We start from the raw sequence: 24625 nt of genomic DNA, 5'->3' as shown, positions 1-24625 counted from the left end.
AATAAACAGTATCACAATTAATCTCTGAATTCACAACCTTCAAAAGCTTCATCCTTTTCCAGTATACGATATTTCAGATAATAGCATTGCCCTATTTTTATCATCTCTCAAAAGTTACAGATCTGTATCTATTTGATTTCTTGACTTATTATGTTTCTTATATATTTCATTCTGCAAATGTTGTTAGAACATCATATCCTCCACAATTACGCATCAAATGAATAAGCATTGATACTTCATACCTCGTATACTCGTGTATTTCCTTTACTATTTTTCCAGCAACTTTACTAAATATTAGTTACAACTGATAAAGCAAAATAATGGTAATTGTGGGCGCAGTCAGTCACATGTGTTACCTGAAAACACTTTTCTAAAACAGTGCCAAAAGACTCATCCGAAAAGCAGGTCTAAATAATTGTTTAAACAATACTTAACGACACTTTGCTGCCATTTATTGTGAGCACACTTACTCAAGAAAACTGTTTATCTATTTACGAACAAACCTAAATTAATATTTATTGTGAATAGTCTGAGTGTGATGGAATGTTTATAACATTTCTTTCTTTAAATATTCTTGTAATACATTAGTTCAGCCTAGTAAGTGGTCCATTTGGGTCAAATCATGTATGCAGAAGTTACGTACAGTGTATTTTTGGTGGAATGGGACTTCAGCCAATGGAAAATCAAGCAGTATTGGAACACTATCGGAGTCAAGTGGAGGCTGGGGCTTTTTCCAGTGAAGTACTCAAGGGATTCATTCCACACTTTTACGCTGTGTGCTGAAGGAGTAGACATGCCTGTAGTAATGAGTGGTATTTGATCATGTAGGTGATTGACTCTTGACAGTGAGTGGCCACTACCATGCTTTAACTTCTGATGTTACTGATTTTTCGAGTGTTTGAAGGTCCGCCAGTGTAGGATTCTAAATTTTCCCGCTTGTGTTACACAAATGAGGATAGACAGGGTATGAGTTACTCTTCTTTGTACTTCGTGAATCATCATACCGAACTCTGGACTGTTTTGAGCAGGTCAGTATTTCGTCTAATGTGATTGAGAAACTGATTTACTTTTCACGTATCTTTGATGACAATTCAGTTTGGTGATTGTGCTACCATTCACGTAACGCTCTAAATATAACTTCCCTGCATTTTATAAGCGTTTTTCCTGTCTACATTTTAACTAAATATCGTAGGAGCACTTCCCGTTTATTTGATATGTGCTGTCATGAATAAACATTATTCAACGTAATTCCATTTCGTCTACATCGATTACAAACGTTAGAAAAGAACCCTTGTTATCAAGGTATTCAGTAATCTTCCGTTTTGTATTTCTGTGAATTACATTAACTCGCAATGCTATCCGATACATAAAGTACTTGACTGCAGTGTCACAGCTACCAGGTTACTATTTGCAACGAATTAGCTTGGGGGATGAAGGCAGACGTCTGAGGCTTGACCCTATGACTACACCGAGCTCATCTTTTTAAACAGAGCCGCATTTACCCACGGCAAAGCTTTACCACAGGTAAAGACAAAATAGGTTTGCTTGTATGGGCTGCTAATTACAAAGTCATGTACACAGCAGCATTAGACTTCTGGTACCATCGCTCAATGTCTTAGCAATAAAGAATAAATGGATTAAAATTTCATCCACGATGCGGCATTTTTTCATTCATTTCAGCATTTATGACGTTATATCTTTTCAACTATGTGTCATATAATGATGTATTTGTGTAGGCACGGAATATGTGAATACTGTCTGCAAGATATGTTCTGAACAGAGTTAGTAGAAAATAAGTAATAAATTTAAAGGCCACGCTCAATGCACAAGTTTTTTCGTATGTCAGGGAGATTATAAAGTCTTCCCGTGAACCACCCCGATATAATTTTGCTGGTGCATTTAACGGCATATGCAGATACTGTCTGTAAAATGTTTTCCGAATAGAACTAGTGCTAAATGAATAATAAATGTAAACGTCATGCATGACGCAACACTTCTTTAAGCATTTCATTGTTTATGAAGTCACATCTCCTGAAACATGATCGATATCTATTTATTACTCTGCAGTAGTTGGTGCCTGACAGTTAGGAAGAGACGTGGAACATACAAACATAAACGCATACACACTTACAAGTACGTACGATAGGCAGTCAAATGAAAATCGAACACCCATCACAACGTGCCCTTGGGATGATTCCATTCAAAAGTAATCACTACACGTCTTACGACATTCATCCCACTGGGAGAAGAGGCCATCAATTCCGGATTCCTATAAGATGTTTGTCTGCTGACAGTTCTACATCCGCACCCACGCTTGCATATTTCCATCTAAAACCGACGGTCACGTATATATTTCTTCACGTTTCCAAAGATGTGAACATTGCATGGTGAAGGATGCTGCAGTGATTCCCAGTCAAACTACTGAAGGGCGGCCTTCGTTCAGGTGGCAGTGTGAGGACAGATGTTATGGAATGTAAGGGCTATCTAGACGAGCGTGAAATCACAATGAATGTGCAATACTGTGAAGACACTCTGCAGAAACTATGACACGCCTTGAAGTCCAAACGCCCAGGAATACATCCTGTTGCATCATTACGCCCACCCCATGCTGTCAACTGGGCGACGGCTACGCTTCAGCGGTTTGGTTTGGAAACACTGCAGTAACACCCATGCAGACCGGTTATTTCACAGTGTTATCGCTTGGATGTCGTTGTAATGTGAACGAGGAAGAGAAATACTGGTTGAGGGGAATACATCTGCGGCCAAACGCTTCCTATTAAACAGGGATTGATCGTTTAGTCTCCCAGTGGACTCAATGTCTTAACATGTACAGTGATAGCTTTTGAGTGCATTCCATCTCACTCTTGTGGTTGGTGATTGGTTTTCATTTGACTACCCCTCATACATCCACTTATATAGAATGTGTGGATTAAAATTTGTTTGGGGGAAGGTGTTGGAATTAAAATATTACTGAACAGGTACCCAATTTATGAAATATAACGACCCTTTATCGTTTAGGAAGCTATCTGTTTATAGAATTTTGTTGAGTTGTAGAATTTTTTTGAAGTGTATAGCCAGTTGTTGCCTCTTTAAGGTGGAATTATTATTTAGCTAAGCTATCAGTCATTTATTTCCAGGTAATGGTTGGCAAACTTCCTGTTTCCCAGAATCAGCGTTGCTAATGATCTGATTCCTGCATGATTCCCACAAGAGTTAAATAAGTGGACCTGATAAGAAAGCCTCTGCTGATATCGCTATGTGATCCACAGCTCAACATGTTACTTCAGTACCACTCCGATAATATCGCTAAGAACACAGGCAAACCCTAAAGAAATACGCTGATTAACGAACGATAAAAGAAAATTGTCTGATATTATCTATTTTCAGATATACAAACAACCTCTGACATTTTATCCCAATTACACTATTTATACGCACACCCTGCAGCTGCTCATTCAAAGCCACTGGAGATTTCCAACGATGACGTTGCTGATCACCTTTACGGCCGTGTTAGCCGTTGTTTCCGCACAGACAGCCTCTAATCGATTCCCGGATGACTTCATGTTTGGAGCGGCAACATCCGCATATCAGATCGAAGGAGGATGGAACGAAGATGGTGGGTTCAAAAGTGTGAACTGTATTCATCAGGCAAAGTTCAATATACTGCTTATGGTTCTTATCCAAGACCAAGGCAATAACATATTTCCATGACAATAATTAATAGGTGTGTTATTTATTGTGAAGTTCTTGCGCGCATTTACAGGCAAGGGAGAGAGCATCCAGGACCACTTATTCCACAACCGTCCGCTAGTCGTTGTAGAACAGAACGGGGACGTTGCCTGCGATTCTTACCATAAGTACAAGGAAGATGTTCAGATGCTGAAGGCGCTCAACGTAAGTACAATTTCCATTGGAAAGCATGCTAACTTCTCCTTTTGCAGCGATTAAAAAAAAAAAAAAACTGGTGACATACTTACCCATTATGAGCTCTGTACCCAGTATATCATGGAAGCTACGCTTTTAAAAAAGGTGCACTTGGTCATTTTCTGATATAATTTGCTTTGTGTAAACAGCTATGGGCGAACTTAATGGTGAACCTGAAATACCTACAAAATTATTAAAACCATGCGTAAGAAAATCTATAATCAGGAATGATATTTCTTGCAGATTCATGTAGCTTTCTGAGGGGAAGACAACAAGCAGTTAGTCTAAACAAATAAAATACTAGGTTCATTCGAGAAGTAGTTACCGCATTTTCACTGTAGCAGACAAAGTAGAACTAAAATAAAAGAATTTCCTTAAAACAAAAACCAATGTAAGGAGGGTTGTCATCTACATCTACCTCTACAGCTTCATTTATACTCCACAAGCCACACAACGGTGTGTGGAGTAGGGCACTTTACGTGGCACTGTCATTACCTCACCGGCCGCGGTGGTCGTGCGGTTCTAGGCGGTGCAGTCGGGAACCGTGGGACTGCTACGGTTGCAGGTTCGAATCCTGCCATGGGCATGGATGTGTGTGCTGTCCTTAGGTTAGTTAGGTTTAAGTAGTTCTAAGTTCTATGGGACTGATGACCTACGATGTTAAGTCCCATAGTGCTCAGAATCATTTGAACCAATTTTTTTTTGTCATTACCACCCTTTCCTGTTCTAGTCGCGTATGGTTCGCTGGAAGAACGACTGCCGGAAAGTTTCCGTGCGCACTCGAATCTCTCTGATTTTACATGCGTGATAAAATGGTTCAAATGGCTCTGAGCACTATGGGACACTATGGGACTCAACTTCTGAGGTCCCCTAGAACGTAGAACTACTTACACCTAACTATCCTAAGGACATCACGCACATCCATGCCCGAGGCTGGATTCGAACCGGCGACCGTAGCGGTCACGCGGTTCCAAAGTGCAGCGCCTAGAACCGCACTGCCACTGCGGCCGGCTTACATTCGTGATCCCCTCGGGAGCTATAAGTAGAGGGAAGCAATATATTCGATACCTCATTCAGAAACACACGCTCTCAAAAATTGGACGGCTTGCTACACCGCGATGCAGAACGCCTTGCTTGCAGAGCCTGCTACTTGAGTTTGCTAAACATCACCGCAACGCTATCACGCTTACCAAATAACCTTGTGACGAAACGCGCCGCTCTTCTTTGGATCTTCTTTATCTCCTCTGTCAACCCGACATGGCACGGATCCCACACAGATGAGTAATACTCATGTATAGATCGAACGAGTGTTTTGTAAGCCACCTCCTTTGCTGATGGAATACATTTTCTAACGACTCTCCCAATGAATCTCAATCTGGCACCCGCCTTAGCAACAATTAATTTTGTCTGGTCATTCCACTTCAAATCGTTGCTTACGCATACTCCCAGATATTTTACAGAAGTTACTGCTAACAGTGTTTGTTCTGCTATCATATAATCATACAATAGAGGATGCTTCTTGCTATGTATTCGCAATACATTACGACGTCAATATTCATGGAAATAAAATACTAAACGTATACGACGCGTAAGGAATTATAAACTTGCAATTATCGTCTGAGGCAAACTATGGAAAATTAGGATGAAAAGTGAATCCGAACCCCGCTCGTCACATATACAGGCTAGCGCTGTAACTAGTGTGCCACATTCCCTTTCTTCCGAAACTCTCATAGGTATGCACGTGGTGTCGTGATATACAGTGGTAAACACACACTAATCATCCAGAAAATTGTGCCCATCTATCTAATAGCTTGTAGATCCACCTCTGACACGGAAAACAGCAGCGACGCGCTGTGGCATGTAAGCAGTGGGACCTTGGTAGGTCACTGGAGGTAGTTGGCACCTGGCGAGCTGGAGGGCCAGCACATCCACTGGAACTCGCCACTGTGTTCCTCGAATCACTGCATCTCGCTCCTGGCCTTGTGACATGTCCCATTATCTTGTTGAAAAATGCCACTGCCGTTTAGAAATATGAACTCCATGAAGGGGCGTATGTGGTTTGCAACCAGTGTACCATATGTCTTGGTCGTCATGGTGACTTGCACGAGCTCCATTGGACCCATAGGTGCCAACATGAATGTTCTCCAGAGCATAATGGAGCCGCCGCCAGCTTGTCTGAGTTCTGCAGTACAGGTTTCAAGAAACTGTTGACCTGCAACATAACGGATTCGCGCCTTCCCATCGGCGTGATGAAGAAAGTATCGGGATTCATCAAACGATGCAACGTTCTGCCACTGCCCCAAAGTCCAGTGCTGATGATCACTTGCCCATTTCAGTCGTAGTTGCCGATGTCGTGGAGTTAACAATCGCTCATCCATGATTCGTCGACTGCGGAGGCCCATTGTTAGTGTTCGGTGCACTGTCTGTTCAGGGATCTGTTCAAGCACACTTACACTCGGCCACGCATTAAAGTCTGATGTTAGTTCCGCCACAATTCTCCGCCTATCCAGTTTTACAAGTCTGCCTAGCCTACGACATCGGACACCTCTATTTAAAGGTGGCTGCCAAACCCCATGACGTCTCGACGTTGTTTCACGTTTGTTTCGCCATGTGTTGAAGACCCTCACCACAGAATTCCTCGAGCACTCGACAAGTCGTGCAGATTCCGAAATGCTCGTGCCGAGCCTCCGGGACATCACAATCTGCACTCGATGAAACTCAGTTCACTCGCCTTTCTCCATTCTGCATACGTTCAAATGGTTCAAATGGCTCTGAGCCGTATGGGACTTAACATCTATGGTCATCAGTCCCCTAGAACTTAGAACTTCTTAAACCTAACTAACCTAAGGATAACACACAACACCCAGCCATCACGAGGCAGAGAAAATCCCTGACCCCGGCGGGAATCGAACCCGGGAACCCGGGCGCGGGAAGCGAGAACGCTACCGCACGACCACGAGATGCGGGCCATTCTGCATGCGGACCTCACACTCTGTGATAGTACGTGATTCGAGTGTGTGTCTGATAAGCAGTCATTCACCGTCAGGTGAAGCTGCTATCACCTGTTCGGCCCTTTACCGCTAGTAGGTCGATGGTCATAATGTTCTGGCTCATGAGTGTACGTGTGCGATGTGTGCTTCTCGAGTACTTTGGTATTATTGCGTTACTGCGGAAATCGGAAGGTCATGCGCAGTCTACGCGTTCCTTATTGTCGACAGCGCCTATGTACTTTCATTGTGAATTTTGTGCGCCGCAGGAGCTCTAGCGGCAGAAACTGAAAAAAATTATGCTTCGATTTGAAACGAATTCCAACTAGACGTTCATACGGGGAGGTATGTACATACAAATCTTCGTGATTATTCTGCTGAAGTGCTGTCTTTCTACCATTCTACTGTCGAACGGCACGCGAGAAAAACGAGCATTTAACTTTTTCAGTGCGAGCCCCGATTTCTCTTATTTCATCGTCATGATCATTTTTCCCTATGTAGGTGGCTGCCAACAGAACGTTTTGGCAATCGGAGGAGAAAACTGGTGACTGAAACTTCATGGGAAGATCCCTTCGCAACGAAAAGCGCCTTTGTTTTAATGATTGCCACTACAATTCACCTATCATTTCTATGGAACTCTCTCCCCTATTTAGTGATAAGACAAAACGAGCTGCCCTTCTTTGTACTTTTTCGACATCACCCGTCAGTCCCACCTGATGCGGATCGCACACCGCACACCAATACTCCAGAATAGGGCGGTCAAGCATGGTGTAAGCAGTCTCTTTAGTAGACCTGTTGCACTTTCTGCAAATGAATCGCAGTCCAGTCTTTGGTTTGCTCTACCCACAGTATTATCTATGTGATCGTTCCAAATTAGGTTATTTGTAATTGTAATCCCTAAGTATTTAGTTGAATTTACAGCCTTGAGATTTGTGTGGCTTATCGCGTAATCGAAATTTAGCTGATTTCTTTTAGTTTTCATGTGAATAACTTCACACTTTTTCTTATTCAGGGTCAATTGCCACTTCTCACACCATACAGATATCTTATCTAAATCATTTTTAAAGTTGTTTTGATCATCTGATGACTTTACAGGACGGTATATGACAGCATCATCTGCAAACAATCTAAGACGGCTACTCAGATTGTATGCCGTTAATATAGATCAGAAGCAATACTGGGCCTATAAATCTTCCTTGGGGAATGCCGGATGTTACTTCTGTTTTATTCGATGACTTTCAGTCTATTACTAGGAATTGTTATCTTTCTGACAGAAAATCAGTCGCACAATTGAGGCGATACTCCGTAGGCACGCAGTGTGGTTAGAACGCGCTTGTGAGGAACGGTGTCAAAAGCCTTCTGGAAACCCAAAAATATGGAAACAATTTGACATCCCCTGTCGATAGTACTTACTACTTAATGAGTATAAAGAGCTAGTTGTGTTTCAGAAGAACGATATTCTCTGAAACCGTGCTGACCAGGTGTTAATAAATCGTTTTCTTCGAGGTACTTCATAATTTTCGAATACAGTATATGTTCCAAAACCCAACTGCAAATTTACGTTAGAGATATTATACTTTAATAAATTCAATGCATACACGTTTTTGAAAGTCTGTTTCCAGTGACTACATTTCATTAAATCAGTTTCGGTTATGTAACTGCCGGTTCTTTGTAAAAATTCGTCGTCAGTTTGTACAGAGAAATGAGTGTTTATAGTAATATAGTACTACGTAAGCGGTATGTTTAGTCCTTAATTTTCGGTCTCCACTATCGAATCCAATCATCCATGTAGAAATTATGAGGTAGCATTGTTATGTGTTACACAAGCTTCCCTATCGCATTCTTCGTTTGTATCACTGCGTATTTCTAAATCTCTGTTCATGATTCTAATAGATTTTCAGGATGGTAAATAACTTTCAGGGTCATTTCATTAAACATTCTCTTGGATTACTAAAAGGCAATGAGGTTTAATGTTAAATTTTCTCAATCATATTGGTTTAATTCACAAAGCTCAAAAATATTATTCATTTGTCACCATCCTCAGGCACATTGTTTGTTCTTCTATTATAATGTGTTATCTGGATGTTTACAGTTTCAGTTATGTTTTATTCAACGGATTCAGCGTTAATACATGATTTAATAATGAAATATTAGCTGTCAGTCCACAGACATTTCGTTGCAACCATTAATACTTCGTTGTTGTTCAGGCGGACGTGTATCGATTTTCCATATCCTGGCCACGGGTGTTGCCTAACGGGGACCTCGACGTCATCAACCAGGCTGGTATCGACTACTACAACAACCTTATCAACGAACTGCTAGCCAACGGAATTCAGCCTCTGGTAAGTAGAGAATGGTAGTATTCGCATACTCTTTCTCTTACAGTAAACCTCTCTTCCCTTTAGAAACACTAATAACAGGAATGTAGTGTAATTACAATTGATCCCAATGCGAAAGAAGGAAACAGCATTGGATATTTAAAGCTATGCCAAAGTTAAGGCGGAACAACATGCTAATTGTTCCCAAGCGTAACGTGGCTGAACCTGCTTTACCTGTTTGGATGGCTAGCTCACAACGTAAATGGTCATCGACCATATTCAGTCACCTGTTTTGCATAAAATGATTGATAAACTATAATTTTTATAGAAACAGTTGAAGCACTTAGGCTATATGTACTGAACAGCGCACCTCACAACTATGTACTGGTCATGGTCAAAATTAACAGTAACTGCTTAAAATCATACTCCGAGAAACGAGTCAATCATGCGTGTCTTTCACAGTATGTCGGGCGTAGTGTCCAAGGAGAGCAGAAAGGACATAACAAGAGATTCAGGCACACAGCCGTATGTCATTTTCTATCTAAGTCAACAGGCCATGCTGGTGACTAGAAAGCAACTATCATTAGCAACTATCAGAGAAGCGAATTCTAGATGGTCCATTGCGTCAGTGAGAGTTCTACTGTCGTTAGCAACCTTGGAAGAAATCTGTTTCTAGGTGGTCCATTGCGTTAGTGAGAGTGCATGACGAAGTTAATTTCCTTTAAGTTACGTGCCTTCGTACAGTGGAATGGTACTGAGTTGTAGCACTGTGACCAATGAATCTTGCTGAACATTGCTGTTGGCTGGATTAGACTCAAGACTATTCCAGAGGGGAAACAACGGCCATGAACAGTTTGCCAGTATTTGCTCTTCAAAAATTTGAGAAAAATTGCCAAATTTATTACATTCTTTTAAAGTGTAGCTTGATGAATGTGGTGATAAATATTCATACCAATGTATAAGGAACAAAAATATTATACACAATTGGTGATCCCCTCTGTTTCGCATGGGTTTCATTAAGTACCTACGACTGGATAACTTGTCTGGCGTAGAAGTGATAAATTATAGGAAAAAAACGTCCTCGTGAATCATTCTGTGTATTAGTAGAAGCTGCATTAAAATCCCCTCGGTAGCGTCAGTGATTAGTCTGAACATACAAACAGAAATCGCGTGGGAGGCTTTGCTGTTGTTGTGGTCTTCAGTCCTAAGACTTGTTTGATGCAGCTCTCCATGCTAATCTATCCTGTGCAAGCTTCCTCATCTTCCAGTACTTACTGCAACATACATTCTTCTGAATCTGCTTAGTGTATTCATCTCTTGGTCTCCGTCCACGATGTTTACCCCCCACGCTGAACTCCAATACTAAACGGGTGATCCCTTGATGCCTCAGAACATGTCCTACCAACCGGTCCCTTCTTCTTGTCAAGTTGTGCCACAAACTCCTCTCTCCACAATTCTATTGAATACCTCCTAATTAGTTATGTGATCGACACTTCTAATCTTCAGCATTGTTCTGTAGCACCACATTTCGAAAGCTTCTGTTCTCTTCGTGTCCAAACTATTTATCGTCCATGTTTCACTTCCATTCCATACACATACTTTCAGAAACGAGTTCCTGACACTTAAATCTGTACTCAATGTCACAAATTTCTCTTCTTCAGAAACGCTTTCCTTGCCATTGCTAGTCTACATTTTGTATCCTCTCTACTTCGACCATCATCAGTTAGTTTGCTCCCCAAATAGCAAAACTCCTTTACTACTTTAAGCGTCTAATTTCCTAATCAAATTCCCTCAGCATCACCCTATTTAATTCGACGACACTTAATTATCCTCGATTTGCTTTTGTTGATGTTCATCTTGCATCCTACTTTCAAGACACTGTCCATTCCGTTCAATTGCTCTTCCAAGTCCTTTGCTGTCTCTGGCAGAAATACAATGTCGTCAGCGAACCTCTGTGTTTTTATTTCTTCTCCATGGATTTTAATACCTACTCCGAACTTTTCTTTTGTTTCGTTTACTGCTTGCTCAATATGCAGATTGAATAACACTGGGGATAGGCTACAACCCTGTCTCACTCCCTACCTGACCACTGCTTATCTTTGATGCCATTCGACTCTTATAACTGCCATCTGGTTTCTATACAAATTGTAAACAGCCTTTCGCTCCCTGCATTTGACGCCTGTCACCATCAAAATTTGAAAAAGAGTATTCCAGTCAACATTGTCAAAAGCTTTCTCTAACGAATGCTAGAAACATAGGTTAGCCTTTCCTTAATCTACCTTCTAAGATAAGTCGTAGGGTCAGTATTGCCTCACGTGTCCCAACGTTTCTACGAAATCCAAACTGATCGTCCCCGAGGTCAGCTTCTACTAGTTTTTCCATTTGTCTGTAAAGAATTCGCATTAGTATTTTGCAGCTGTGACTTTTTAAACTGATAGTTCGGTAATTTTCACATCTGTCAACACCTGCTTTTTTTGGGATTGGAATTATTATATTCTTCTTGAAGTCTGATGATATTTCGCCTGTCTCACACCTCTTGCTCACCGGATGGTAGACTTTTGTCAGGACTGGCTCTCCCAAGGCCGTCAATAGTCTAATGGAATGTTGTCTAATCCCGGGGCCTTGTTTCGACACAGGTCTTTCAGTGCTCTGTCAAACTCTTCACACAGTATCGTATCGCCCATTTCATCTTCATCTACATCCTCTTCCATTTCCATAATATTGTCCTCAAGTACATAGCCCTTGTATAGACCCGCTATATACTACTTCAATCTTTCTGCTTTCCCTTCTTTTCATAGAACTGGGTTTCCATCTGAGCTCTTGATACTCATACAAGTGGCTCTCTTTTCTCCAAAGGTCCCTTTAATTTTCCTATAGGCAGTATGTATCTTACCCCTAGTCCGATAAGCCTCTACATCCTTACATTTGTCCTCTAGCCATCCCTGCTTAGCCATTTTGCACTTCCTGTCGATCTCATTTTTAGACGTTTGTATTTCTTTTTGCCTGATTCATTTACTGCCTTTTTATATTTTCTCCTTTCATCAATTAAATTCATAATATCTTCTGTTCCCCAAGGATTTCTACTAGCCCTCGTCTTTTTACCTACTTGATCCTCTGCTGCCTTCACTACTTCATCCCTCAGAGCTACCCATTCTTCTTCTACTGTATTTCTTTCTCCCATTCCTGTTAATTGGTCCCTTATGCTCTCCCTGAAACTCTGTACAACCTCTGGTTCTTTCAGTTTACCCAGGTCCCATCTCCTTAAATTCGCACCTTTTTGCAGTTTCTTCAGTTTTAGTCTACTGTTCATAACCAACAGATTGTGGTCAGAGTCCACATTTGCCCCTGGAAATGACTTACAATTTAAAACCTGGTTCCTAAGTCTCTGTCTTACCATTATATAATCTATCTGATACCTCCTAGTATCGCCAGGATTCTCCCATGAGAACAACCTTCTTTCATGATTCTTGAACCAAGTGTTTGCTATGATTAAGTTATGCTCTGTGCAAAATTCTACCAGACGGCTTGTTAAGGAAAAGGAAAAATGCACTATGTTGCGCCACTTCCGAGTTGATTAGCATGTAAATTATGTTTTTGTGGAGTACTCACGTGCAAGGTATTCGTAATAGTCAGGAATGATCATTTTGTTCTTCACTGCATCGAATGTGGCTTCATAACGTAATTGCAGTTAGTGGTACAACAACATTTTCAAGCATTGTACAGCTTTGAAATTACGGTAAATACGTAGAGAAAGGGTAAAGTAGGATTGCTCTGTAGTTCTAAACACTAAACTGCTGGAAATGTATGTAATGGGACCGATGTGGAAGCATGACAATGAGAAGAGAGCGCTTGGTCATCGCGAACAAGTTTAAAAACGAACAGCGTCCTTGATCTTAAAAAAGCAATTCTTTCAGCTTCCGCATGAGCGTTTTTAGGGGAACCAACGGAAATGTATATATGGATGTACGAAACGCCTCCCAGCTATGCTCCTAATAAAGACTACCAATGGCAGTAATGTCAAACATACTTTGCTAACTACCTCGGGGGGACTGCTGGTTAGTACCTATATCTGGCCTACACTTACACAATTTAAGGACTTCCTTGGTGAAGCTCGTGCAAGTAATATATTGCACGTTCTACATGTCAACTGAAGTTAAATGGACTTCGGCGATCTCCAAAAATGTGTTGAAATTGCTCTGAGCACTATGGGACTTAACATCTATGGTCCTCAGTCCCCGAGAACTACTTAAACCTAACTAACCTAAGGACATCACACAACACCCAGTCACCACGAGGCATAGAAAATCGTTGACCCCGTCGGGAATCGAACCCGGGAACCCGGGCGTTGGAAGCGAGAACGCTACCGCACGAGCACGAGCTGCGGTCCGGGCAGCTCCGTTGTGAACTTTTTCCTCGTGATGTTAGCGCAAAGGATAACGGTACATTGGATATTAATATCTGTATGACCGCTTTCTAAGAAGCTCTGAACAAAAATCTCTTTGAAGTATTTACGTCTGGATGGGGTTTCCATACCTTCGTAGAATGTAGAGGGTCTAGTTCTTATCTACAAAAATGGCTTCATGTATAAATTTCACATTGCCTGAATTACTCCCCATAAATGACCGTAAAAGCTTGTGGACTTTCCTGTAATAATACCAAGGTAGACTGGTACAACTCTTATACCTTCGGAGGTGGGCGTGGTCACATAAGACATTTCACAACTACAGCTCTACCAAGGCAACCTAAAATTTTTTTACCAGAAAAAGATTTGGCAATACCGCCATTTATGTCTTCTTAACACTAAAGCTGTTTATTGGACTAGACATGATATTTAGATCTTTAACCATTCCCTTTTGGAATTCCCGAGAGCTATAGATATGCGCCGGCAAGGATGGCCGAGCCGTTCTAGGTGCTACATTCTGAAACCCCGCGACCGCTACGGTCATAGGTTCGATTATGGCCATAGGATGGGAAGTAAGAGACTTTGGTGCTAGACCCATGTGTCATCCACAACCGCAAATCTTTAGGAAATTCAGTATTTCGCGATCCCAGAATACCAACTTCTAGGCGTTACCTCTCACCACGGACAACGCAGTGGCCGATGGCCTTCACGTAACGACCGAGAGCAGCAGCGTTTGCGTAGAGCTGTCAGTCCTAAGAGACAAGCAAGACTGCATGAAATAACAGCAGAAATCAATGGGACTCTTGCAGCAGACGAGCCACGTGAGTGCCTTTCCTACCAACTCGACATCACCTGCGGTACATCTCCTAGGCTGGTGACTCTATTGGCTGGATCCTAGGCAACTTTAAAATCGTGGCCTGGTCAGATCAGTCCCAATTTCAGTTGGTAAGACCTGATGATAGGGTGAGAATGCGACGCAGATCCCGAAGTCTCGGACCCTAGTTGTCATCAGGACACTTTGCAAACTGGTAGTGCTTCCATAATGGTATAGGCCGCGTTTGCGTTTAACAGACTGGGTTCTCTGAATATGCCGCTACCTGGAGACCATTTTCAGCATTCATGGACTTCATGTTCCCAAACAATCCTGGAATTTTTATGAACGACAGTGCGCCATGTCACCGGGCCACAGTCATTCGCGATAGGTTTGAAGAACATTCTGAACCTTTGAGGCGAATGGTTTGGCCACTCAGAGCGCCCGACATTGAACCACATTCAACATTTATGGGACATAAACGAGAGGTCAATTCGAGCAAAACATCCTGCGTCGGCAATACTCTAGCAATTATAGACGGCTATAGAGGCAACATGTTCCAGTATTTCTCCAGGGGACTTCCAATGCCCTGAGGAGTCCCTTCCACTGCAATCTGCTGCACTATGCCGGGTACCAGTCTGACACGATAGTAGGAGGTACATTAACATTTTTCTACATTTACAGCAAGCTGCTATTCGCGAGAAGAAATAAAACTTTTTGTAAATCATTTTATATCCACCTTAGCCGTTGTAGGAAACTACTGTCGCCTACAGTTGACCGGAAGAGAAGATGTAGTGTTGGCGTATAGTTGGTCTTGAACGGACGAGGTAATGATTCCTTTTGTTCAATTTCCTTTACTCAGAGTAATAAGGAATATGTTACACTGCCGAGAATATTCATCGGTTAAATCGAAACGTTAAGCGGTCTGCTCCACGGCGCTTTGTAAGAAGACTAGGCCGCGTGATGGAGATGAATTTGACCCACCATTTTCGCTGACTGCCTTCAACAACACAAGCACTTCATTACACAAACACTTCTGCTTCTAAATAACCTTATCTGAAACAGTGATCGATGATACATGACATGAAAGTATCACACACACCATACTGTTGGCACTTGCCGTGAGGCATACGATCTAATTTCCACGTGATACTGTTTTATCTTACAATGAGTTAGTAAATTATACGAAAAATAACTACCGCATTTGTTGTAAATAAAAAACCTTGAATAAAAACCGTGAATTTATGTTTACTTGTTTACTCCTTTACAATTGGCCTATTACATGTACAACTGCAAAAGGCTTTAGAATCTCATATTAATTAATTATCTCATATTAATTAATTGTTACTGCTTTTATACTATACTATTAGAGAAATTTACTTGCTACTATAGCACAACTGCTATTGACCTCTTTTCTCACCATCAGGCTTATAGTTCTTGCAATATAGTTAACAATACTAAGACTCTCGCCACTGGAAACGGCACCGTGGTTACGATCAAGTATATTGGTTTGGAAGACGATTGTTGAATTCTCCAAATGGCGATCCAGATTTTGTTTCCCGTCATCCCCCTTAATCGATTACTGTTTCAACTGAAAAGGATACATCGGATTTTTTCCAAGTCCTTTCTCATTTCAGTCTTGTCCTCTGCATATAGATACTTCACCGCTGACGATCCTTAAAACTAGTAAATGGAGGGTGAACAAAAAATCCACCGACAGCATTTCGGGAGCTGTTCAGCGATATTTCCTGAGTATTTCCGGTTAAGGGACCGGTGGCCTAAGCTAACTCGTTACAGACTAATAGCAATTCGTTTGGCTCCTTTCCGTCTTTTATCTTTGTATCGTTTTTTTCTCTTCTGACTGGTTTGTGCCGGAACTGCATTCAATGTATCTCTGTAACACTGCTAATGGCGACGTCATACACTGTATGTCTTAATAGAAAACACTTGATCCATTCACTGGCGATACATGTTTTCGACTTGTTGGCAATGGTAAAACACAAGTCACTCTTTTACCTTAAGATAGCATTTATTATGGCCCACATGTGACTCATTTTTTTCGGTTGCATTAGGTGTTTGCTAGAACTGATACACAGCAGTACCTATGGGTTTACTGTTCGTGAGTTTCCCAAAATGTAGTTCGTATAAGGGTTCACTGAATGCAACGGAAGAGTGCCTCTACGACGCCATGTAGAGATATTTACCTTTCAATGCAACCTGATTACGATACTTTGCATCTGTTTCAAGGCTGTTGCCTCATTGAATTAGTGTGCGCTATTACAGATTGTTTCACCGTTGTGAGGACATTTTTCCATAAATGAAAGTAAAAGGGATGACAAATCATAGATATTTCTGGAAACGGAGGAAAAAAAGTCTTATGAAATGTGTCCGGAAATGGTCAGCTGAAATGGCAGATGTCGGTGACGAGTGAAAGTTCCTCTAGCTACGAGGCGTGTGTTACATGTGTGTTGCAGGCGGTATGATTAACGCAGCGTACCTAAGCAGCACAATGGACCGGTATTCATGTAGGGAACAAGCCGACATGGTGTCTGGGTACGGCCAAGCGGATGGAAACAGTCGAGAGGCAGCACGGCTGTACAAAAACATGTACGCTCACTGAGACCGACGACGTTACACAATATTTCAAGTCCTTCCTGGACGCTTGTCTGATCGTGGGTCTCTTCAGACAGATGAACATTGTGTGATATGGTTGGTAACTGCGAGGGTACTTGTTTTGGTGTAGCCGTGCTACCTGTCGACCCGACGTGAATACTGGACCATTCTGCTGCTTAAGTACGCTGCGTTAATGACACCGCCTGCTACACGCAAGGGGATTACGCCTCGTGGTCAGAGGAACTTTCCTGCAACATACAAGTAACACATAGCAAGTGGGCAGAAGAACTTCCATTCATCACAGCCATATGCCATGGGAACGGTGCATTTCGGGATATACGTTCATAGGACGTTTTTCCTCCATTTCCAGTCTGAAATACGTACCTGCTTTTTGTCGGTTCTATTAATGTACACCCCCCCCATAACGTACCAATGGAGGCCATGGGTATCTTATACGAAACTGCTCACATAATATCCCTGAACAACCACCGAAATTTTGTTGGTGCAATTCTTGCTCACTCCGCATATACGGAAACAGACTGAAAAGCTTGCAAGGATAATGAGAGGCAGATTGTGCCAAGAAATAATAATAAAAAAACTTCGATATGTTGCACCGTTTCCGAGTTAATTAGTACTGAATTTAGGCAGTACGGCCATTGCGCACGAATTCAACGGCCATCCAGAGACTGTGTCGCCAAATGTGTTCTTCGTTTGGTTTCATAAAAGCGAGCGAGAAAGCGATGAAAATACGCAGTTTTATAAAGTTTGACACTACTGTATGCCGCCTGCAGGTAACGATGTACCACTGGGACCTCCCTCAAGCACTGCAGTACATCGGAGGCTGGCCCAACGAGTTGCTGGCTGACTACTTCGTTGAATACGCCAGGATACTCTTCGAAAACTTCGGAGATAGGGTAAGTAAAAGTTTCAGTGTACCTGCAGCCTCATATCAGTTTTACTTTACCTGGCAGAATAATTGACAATCTATGGTTCCACAGGTGAAATGGTGGATCACATTCAACGAGCCCAATCAGTTCGTGCATGGCTACGTGGTGCCGTGGACCGCACCAGGTCTGCGAGCACCGGGCATCGGCGACTACCTGGCCACACACACCGTCATCAAAGCTCACGCGCGGGTCTGGCACCTCTACGATGAGCAGTACAGAGCCACACAGAACGGTCAGTGCCTCATGACAACATGCATGTCCCTTTCGATAGTGACAAATACAATAAAGAGTTCAAGCTGTCATAAACGCAAAAGGGTGAATACCACCTATTTTAATCTTCGGATTCTTTTGACCAGATTTGTAAGCGAGGTAGGGATGACCTGGGAATCAGGCAAGCATCGTCACTGCCTACAAGTGGTGAAGTCCACTGACAAGTGGGTCTGAGAAAGAGCTGTTTGTTATGGCCTGTCTCATGGGAATAAGAATCTCGGAAACTGCTGTTTTTGCGCAGTTTTCACGGACAATGTCTGAAGGTCGTCCAATTACTAAGTAGGTGACAAGGTTTTCTAAGTCCATGCTTCATTACGGAACGTTGACGTCAGACATTTAACAGTTCTGCACATTACCATAGACGGGGATATGCCGCAGATCTTATGAAAGAGTGCAACGCTGATGCAATTACGACTGTGTCAGGGCACAAGGATTAGTGTACATTGTTGAAAATTAGTCTTTGCATCAACAGACACCGATGGGTTCCCATCCTAACCTAACGACAATGTAATTAGGATTGCGTGTGGGTCCCGCAGTAATCGAAACGTGTCTCCTGGTCGGTAGAATAACGTTACTTGCTACACACTTGGTCCACGCTTGTGCTTGAATACTCCGTCATCCGGGCACCACATGTTCATAGGCCGCTGGGGCTAACAACAGGCTATGGAGGACTTTCCCCTGGCTTACATCGCACACATACCATTAAACTAAGACACCACTAAAGTTGCGGACTATGTTAACTTTTTTTCACCTCCAAGACTGGTATCGTGGTACAGTTGTTTGGGAAGGATGAAAGTAAATTCACATTGATTCCTTGGGTAGCAAATTAGCCTCATTCGAACCTGATGAAAATCATCTCTGATGTTATCTGGTCGTAGATCCTCACCCACAGACCACCGCTGTTGCGTAGATATCTGGTGCCATATATCTCTGAATAACTTGGAAGTACGTGTCGATTCGATGAAAACTGAAACAGCTGCTATAACTTATTAAATAGGCCTACAAACATGCTATCAAGCAGGTGGTCAAATTGTTTTGGGTCCTCAGGGCACCGCAAAACATGGATGGAAGAGTCATTCTATAGTTGACGACAGTGGTTAAAGATAAGTTACCAACTGAATTAGAGCTATCTTCCAAACTTCGTTTTCTCCGGACAATGTTGGCGATACACTTTCGCGCGGACTGCTCGAGACAATGAACGTGTAGGGCAAACATTCTCACACATTATTGCTCAACTGCAGCCTTCGTAACAAGGAGACTAGTCTGCGCTGATCTAAGGCATAAACATCTACCTCGACGGCATTGCTATTGTGGCCTCACTTCACTGTACCTAAAGCTACTTCTTACGTAATATGTTTCATATGTCGATACGGCATTGGCATGCACATCAGTTCTGCCTCGGTTAAGCTTAAAATAACATGAAGCAGGGACCAGCACTGGATGCTCATTGGATACTTTACGAGCAACTGACAGTTATATGGCATGTCATTCAGTATTTGACCATTGATGGCTCTTCTCTGCCGCATTAGTCGAATAATGGTAGTGAACTGATACTTTGTTGTAGACAATGTACAGTATGTATTCGAGGTTCAGAAATCAGATTTTTGGAACCTTATTTCCATTAGCAAAGTGTCATTTCATTTTTAAAAAATCAGTCCTTTTACAGCAACCATTGCCCGTGGAATGGTAGATTGTTCCTCATAAAATTATGGCCACACTTTTCGGCTCATGCGTCCACATAGACGATAACCGCTGGCGACCATTCTACTCCTTATCCGCTACCTGTCAACCAGCGAAGAAGTATGATAACTCATCGACTGTTGGGATCCAAAAAACAATCCGCGAATAAGTTACTGAGCTTTGTGTTGTCTACACGCCTATACCCCCTATTTCGTGAGAGACTATGACGAGACATATTATCAACAATGTGGTACTCACAGAAGTTAACAACTGACTCAAATTTCAACTGAATTCTGGTACTGAAGTCGTACCTCTGACAAAGTGAGATTAGAAATGTTCAATGCCTGCACCATCTCGGAGATCGGTGAATTGCGGCCTAACCGTAATAAAGCGCGCTGACGTCCAAGTGTGGCACTTTGAATACTTGACTACAACGATGTAGGCCTTTACCAAGTTCCACGATATGAAGTTATTTCAACCAATTCCTTTTCTCGTGGCGCAGATAAGTTGTTTTTCTAACACAAAAGCTACCTCTCACCCAGTAGTTGATGGGCAATCTGTGTTTTATTGTAGTAAACGTAGGTATTGGCAACTTAATATATGAAATAATCAGCAAGAAGATATTGTAATTGGCGCAAGATGGCAGGAGTTCCCGCAGTGTATGGACACAGGGAAAACGAAGAAAGCTGCAGTCGAAAAAAAAGTCATACTGGCGAGCAGTATCTTACTTCATCAATAGCTACGAGACAATCAGGTATATTCTCCATTGATAACAGTATGCATTCCCTAGAAATTTTTCAAGAGTTCACTTGAAGTCTTATTCCTTCCTCTATCTCTTTGCTTCGCAAGTTTCTTTCACCATATGCAGCGTTGTTATCTGCTAATATGTAATTAAATGACAAGTGGACTTGTGATCACATGCGCACTGTCCTTCAGAGTGCTCAGTCACATGTACATGTCCTCGAGTGGAAGCAACAGTTACATGTTCCGCTGCCGAGCGAAAATTTCGTTCTGGAAAGTGCCCCCAGGCTAAGCCATGTCTCCGCAATATCATTTCTTCGAGGAGTGCAAGGTTCGCAGGAGAGCTTCTGTCAAGTTTAAGAGATAGGAGACGAGGTACTGGGGGGCTTAAAGCTGTGAGGGTGGGACGTCAGTTGTGCTCGGGTAGCTCAGTCGGTGTAGCACTTGCTCCTGAATGGCAAAGGTTCCGAGCTCGAGTCTCGGTCCGACACATAGTTTTAACCGGACAGGAAATTTCCATTTTTTTCGTGACCAGTTTTATCTAAAAGCTTTACAGGGCTATCTTAGAGCTTAAAATTAATCCCTTTAATGCAAATTATTTTCACGAAGGATCAGACATTTTTTTTTCTGTGTGAGTCACTATCGGAATTAAACGATAAGCAGAGTACTACTAGGAATCTTATTCGGTTTAATAATATTCATGATCTGTTCGGATTTGTCGACCTGGAGGAAGTGTTTGACGATGTCAAATGGTGTAAAATGCTATGTATTCTGAGAAAAATAAGTGCAAGCTATAGAGAAAGAAGGGTGATATACAATATGTGCAAGAGCAAAGAGTGAACAATAAGAGTAAAAGATTAAGAACGATGTGCTCAGATTAAAAAGGATTGTCATATATTAGACAATACTACTTTTTCGTCTTCTGCGCATGACACAAGTTTAGTTTTTAAAGACGTGAATGGCAGTACAAATAACATAGGAAAATTTGTAGTAGTCTACAGCTAGTTAACTGTTGCTTATGTGCATTAAAACTCGTTGCTTACACTTTCGGTCCTGAAGTTGTATAATATATGTTTTTGTGTACTAAATGTTGTAAATGAAACTGAACGCATTACGTACCTTAGGACTGGAGGTTATATATTTAAAACTACCTTCAGAGCTACTTAATGATCGGCATGAATATCGATGGTGGTCCATCTGCTCTTCTAAATAACGAGACCAAGATAAATAAGCCATTTCCATTGGGTTTACAAATCTAGAAATAAAATTATTAACATATTATTTATTACAGCACTTAATTTGTACTTACACCACAATAATTTCATATAACGACATAAAAGTTTTGGTAACTAAGTGACGAAGTACACAAAATAAAAATGTGGATAAAAGTCTGTTTTATGTCGGAGAACTTTGGATAAGTTTAAATTACAGTTTCTGGTCCATCAGTATCACTATGTGCACCACATTAATGACTTCACACACTGCTCTATGTAACATAATCTAATTTATACGCACGTGTTTGCTTTGACATACTTCGCAGGTAGCGTGGGAATTACGCTTAATATGGATTGGCCTGAACCAGAGACTAACTCGACAGAGGATGCAGAGGCAGCTGAAAGAGCACGACAGTTTGTGGTGGGTACTGTAGCTATGTCGTCAACAAGTTGGATCCCATGTAACTTTAAAGTGTAGTGTTAGTTTGTTAGAGGTTGTTAGAGATAGTATTCACGTGACTTAAAAAGTGTGTAATTCTGTATTGCAGATGGGTATGTTCGGCCATCCTATTTACAGTCAGGATGGGGATTATCCAGCTGTGGTTCGACAGCGAGTGGATGCCAACAGCAAGGCTGAGGGACGGCCCCGATCAAGGCTACCAACCTTCACACAAGAAGAGATTGAGTACATCAGGGGTGAGTAACCAAATGCACAGCAGTAGGAGACCACTGGGGTTCAACAAGTGGGCACACAACGATTCCTACTTCTGTCACGCATGATTGCAATGTAAATAGTAAATATGTTTTTCCATCTTAGGTCCGTTAATTCTAGCGATACTTTGCTACTGAATCTTGTCGCTACGTGAAAGTGATAGACAATGGACGTTGCGTCCCACTAGAAATTCTTTGCAATCATCAACACGTTTCGTTGCCAACATACAGAGCAAAACAGTGATCTTGCTAAATCACACATTTGGAAGAAATAAAAACCGGTTTACCAGGAAAACTTCCATTTAAACATCATTTAGTTTAGTTTGTTTCACACTGTGACGCTGCATGTGAGGAAGCATTCTTGACTGCTTATGGAATGTCAAGTAAGGCTCAAGACACAGATTTTTGAAACTTCTTCCTTTGTAATTCAGCAATCTGTCAAGCACAGTTTTGGATGCTACACGAGTGTTGATTGTAAAGGCAATATACTGCCGACACCGTCATTCTTATTGGAATGTTAACCACATCTCCTACAATACTTGTCTAAATTATTTCACTGTATTTGCAGTTAGCTTCATAAGAAAATTCTGAATATGATGGCAAATGAAGTAGTTTCGAAATAAGTGACAATCACTGACGTTCTGCGAGCATAAGATTAATATACGCAAATCCTTTCACTTTAGATGCTAATTGATACACAAATACTAACGAGCGTATGTTTCAGGTAGGTCTCTGATATCTCGGTACTTATAGAAAAAAACGAATACATGTTGCTTGAAGTACAAACGCAAGATACATTTTATGTTTCCCTGTACTCTATGCTATTGAATAATTGCTGTAAAATTCACTCAGATCGGCACAGATTGTTACAGTATTGTTTTCCTTGAAATCGCACTACGCTCCGTTCTATCAGTGGGCTGCCAAATTTCGTTTTGCCTTCTGCGGCGGCGTGCTATTGTACTGTGTTACGGTGATTACAGTGTGTACCCTGGGTAGAGACCCACATCTGCAAGCAAACTCGAAAATATTGCCGCAACTTGATTATTGTAGAGATGAATATTACAACTTTATGACCACCCCCAGCGTGTGACAAAAATATTACACCACATCATTTGAACCATTCCGTGTTACGTCTGCCTACGCAACCAAGAGTGTAAGACAAAGACAATCTGTAAGGATTCTCGTCTCTAAGGAAACAGTAAATGTTTTAGAGGATTGGGGCATACGGAGTCAATACTATAAATGACTCGTTTCCCTGGAATTACCCACTCTGTGACAAATAATGTGGGACCAGCAGCTTCATCCGTATCAGTTACAGAAACCATCATGTTTTTCTACTAGGGACTTCGATCTTGTCGTCCTGTAGCGTCAATGAACTATGCAGCTGGGTGTGAGTGATTCTCTCTTTGTCGCCTTTGTACGTACCTCAGATGGAACTTATTTCTCTAGAGATGATATGCCCTATAATCGCAGCACTCAGGTACCATCAGCTTAAAAGCATCACACTAGAACATTCCATAACTGTTGAGAATGATTTACATTGAACCTGTGTAGTCTCTCGTCAGTACACTGAATATCTGTGAGACCCCTCCCCAAGTAGGTTTTTTCGTCTAACATACCCCAATTGAACTTCGTTCCATATCCCCCGTTATGCACTATCCATGTACGTATGTATCATAATCATCAAGGGTGCACGCTGAACAAAAAATTTTCAAAGCACATTGGGTAACCCGAAGTTTTGAGGGGGCTGCAGGGTTCCAGAATATGATGTGGCACTCGCATTAGTACCTGAGTAGCGGCAGGGAAATTCAGTGATGGTGGTACTGTAAGTGATTGTTTTCGACAAATGGTAACATTTGAAATCGAATAGATTTGCACAAAACAAAGCCTACTCCATTTGTTTCCTCACATCACCACAACAGCTTTCCATCTTGCATAATGAAGAACGGAAAATAATTAAACAATTAGTGCGTTCGAACATAGTGGAAGGCCTTCACAAAGGTTAAC

General features: G+C 41.8%; 1 protein-coding gene across 1 annotated transcript in view; it reads left to right on the top strand.

Annotated features, from left to right (window-relative positions):
- The first annotated feature begins 3456 nt into the window (after positions 1–3456).
- Positions 3457–24625, top strand: part of LOC126281669 (myrosinase 1-like) — a 37511-nt gene continuing 16342 nt past the window's right edge. Inside the window, exons 1-7 of the mRNA XM_049980820.1 lie at positions 3457–3616; positions 3764–3894; positions 9119–9253; positions 17847–17969; positions 18054–18234; positions 22234–22328; positions 22456–22603. Coding sequence (XP_049836777.1) covers positions 3481–3616; positions 3764–3894; positions 9119–9253; positions 17847–17969; positions 18054–18234; positions 22234–22328; positions 22456–22603 — 949 coding nt within the window. The 5' untranslated portion in view covers positions 3457–3480. The remainder of the gene's footprint in view (positions 3617–3763; positions 3895–9118; positions 9254–17846; positions 17970–18053; positions 18235–22233; positions 22329–22455; positions 22604–24625) is intronic.

This window comes from Schistocerca gregaria, chromosome 7, assembly GCF_023897955.1.
Source record: "Schistocerca gregaria isolate iqSchGreg1 chromosome 7, iqSchGreg1.2, whole genome shotgun sequence".
Lineage (NCBI taxonomy): Eukaryota > Metazoa > Arthropoda > Insecta > Orthoptera > Acrididae > Schistocerca > Schistocerca gregaria.
This window is presented reverse-complemented; position numbering and strand designations above follow the sequence as displayed.